This window comes from Balearica regulorum, chromosome 2, assembly GCF_011004875.1.
Source record: "Balearica regulorum gibbericeps isolate bBalReg1 chromosome 2, bBalReg1.pri, whole genome shotgun sequence".
In the NCBI taxonomy this organism is placed as follows: domain Eukaryota; kingdom Metazoa; phylum Chordata; class Aves; order Gruiformes; family Gruidae; genus Balearica; species Balearica regulorum.
The window spans coordinates 43,845,989-43,847,914 of record NC_046185.1 but is presented as its reverse complement, the minus strand read 5'-3'; the positions used below and the strand labels follow the sequence as shown (position 1 = coordinate 43,847,914).

Genomic DNA, 1,926 nt, shown 5'->3' with positions numbered 1-1,926 from the left:
CCTCGGTGTGAGAGGAGGGAAGAGGCATCTGGTGGGGGACTATCCCCACTTTGGGGGGGATGGTGGGACCCTTCACCACTGGCTGAGCCCTCGGTGATCTCCCCTTGCTCCCGGCAGGGTGGCAGCAGGTGGTATATGTGAGACCTCGGTGGTTGGATGCACCAGAGGAGAGAGGCTTGAGAAGAGCAGGGGTCTCACCTTTTCCCCCTCACTTCCAAGTCGTTCCCCATCGCCAGTGGGCCTGGCCACCCTCTCCTGTGGCCATGGAGAACTTCTCCCTTCCTGAGACCAATTCCTCATGTGCGGATGGGCCTGCAGGCTGCGCTGGGAGAGAGGATGGGGGGCTGAATATGTCAGCTCCCCCACTGAGCCCTAGCTTCTACGTCACAGTGCCTGTCATCTACTCCATCATCTGTGCCGTGGGGCTGACAGGCAACACTGCCGTCATCTACGTAATCCTCAGAGCCCCAAAGATGAAAACAGTCACCAACATCTTCATCCTCAATCTGGCCATTGCTGATGAGCTCTTTACCTTGGTGCTACCCATCAACATTGCTGACTACCTGCTGTTGCAGTGGCCCTTTGGAGAGTTCATGTGCAAGCTCATCATCTCCATAGACCAGTACAACATATTCTCCAGTATCTACTTCCTCACCGTCATGAGCATTGACCGCTACCTTGTTGTGGTGGCCACCACAAAGTCCAAGAAGATGTCCTACCGCACCTACCGAGCAGCCAAGATTGTGAGCCTCTGCGTCTGGTCCTTTGTCACAGTCATCATCCTACCCTTCACTGTCTTTGCTAAGGTACACAAGGAACAGGGGCGCTCCCAGTGTGTCTTCGTGTTCCCCCACCCTGAGAGCGTGTGGTGGAAAGGCAGTCGGATCTACACCCTTGTTTTAGGCTTTGCCATCCCAGTGTCCACCATTTGCATCCTCTACACCACCATGCTGTGCAGATTGAGACGTGTGCACCTCCACAGCAATGCAAAAGCACTGGACAAAGCAAAAAGAAAAGTTACACTGATGGTTGTTGTCATCTTGGCCGCGTGCCTGTTCTGCTGGACGCCCTATCACCTTAGCACAGTGGTGGCCCTCACTACAGATATCCCACAAACTCCACTGATCATTGGGATTTCCTACTTCATCACTAGCTTGAGTTATGCCAACAGCTGCTTCAATCCTTTCCTGTATGCCTTTCTAGATGACAGTTTCCGGAGGAGCTTTCGCAAACTGATAGATTGCAGAAACACCCCGTAGAGCCAACACTCTGTCCTCTCCTGCGGCCCTTTCACTGCTGTCTGCTCTTCCTGGGTGACTCCAGCCCAGAGAGTGCTTTCTCTCCAGCTTTCTTGTAACGGCCCACAGGGCTTCAGATTATCTCAGTACCCAAGACTCAAACTGGGGACAGGTGGAGCCTTCTCAACTTTCCTGCACTCATTTCCTCAGCACTGCTCTCCATCCCTTGCCCTGACCTTTTTTTTTTTCTTTTTTTTTTAAATCCCTTCCCTCTAATGTGCTTTCTGCCCTAGGTTTGTGGCTCACAGAGCTGCAGCAGGTCCCTTTTCCCTTTTTAAATATATCGCTTTGTGAACACAAGACACATGACTGTCTCTATTACTGGTGATTCGTAAAGCCCAATAAAGGTGTGTTATTGAGTGTCTTGCTTAATGATTCCTCAGCCTCTTTCATATCCATCGGACCTGCTTACACGAAGTCTTGCAAACTTAGCAATATTGAAAAAGGCACAGCTCCAAAGCATAAGGAAAAAACCAAGGTACTGAGCTCATTTCATTTCACAGGGGACTGAGATAAGGTAGTCAAAATCTGTGATAACAAGTGAGAGAGACCTCCGTTTGGTTTTAAGAAAGAAAGAGCAAGCCCTCACTAGTAAATAAAATACCCAGATGTGAGTTTGGAGCCACTG

The 1,926-nt window shown here is 50.6% G+C and overlaps 1 protein-coding gene across 1 annotated transcript; it reads left to right on the top strand.

The window, feature by feature from the left end:
* Positions 1 to 263: 263 nt before the first annotated feature.
* On the top strand, positions 264 to 1,259 carry NPBWR1 (neuropeptides B and W receptor 1). Its single transcript, XM_010312765.2, has one exon. The coding sequence runs from the start codon at positions 264 to 266 to the stop codon at positions 1,257 to 1,259; it is 996 nt and encodes a 331-aa protein (XP_010311067.2).
* The last annotated feature ends 667 nt before the right edge of the window (positions 1,260 to 1,926 follow it).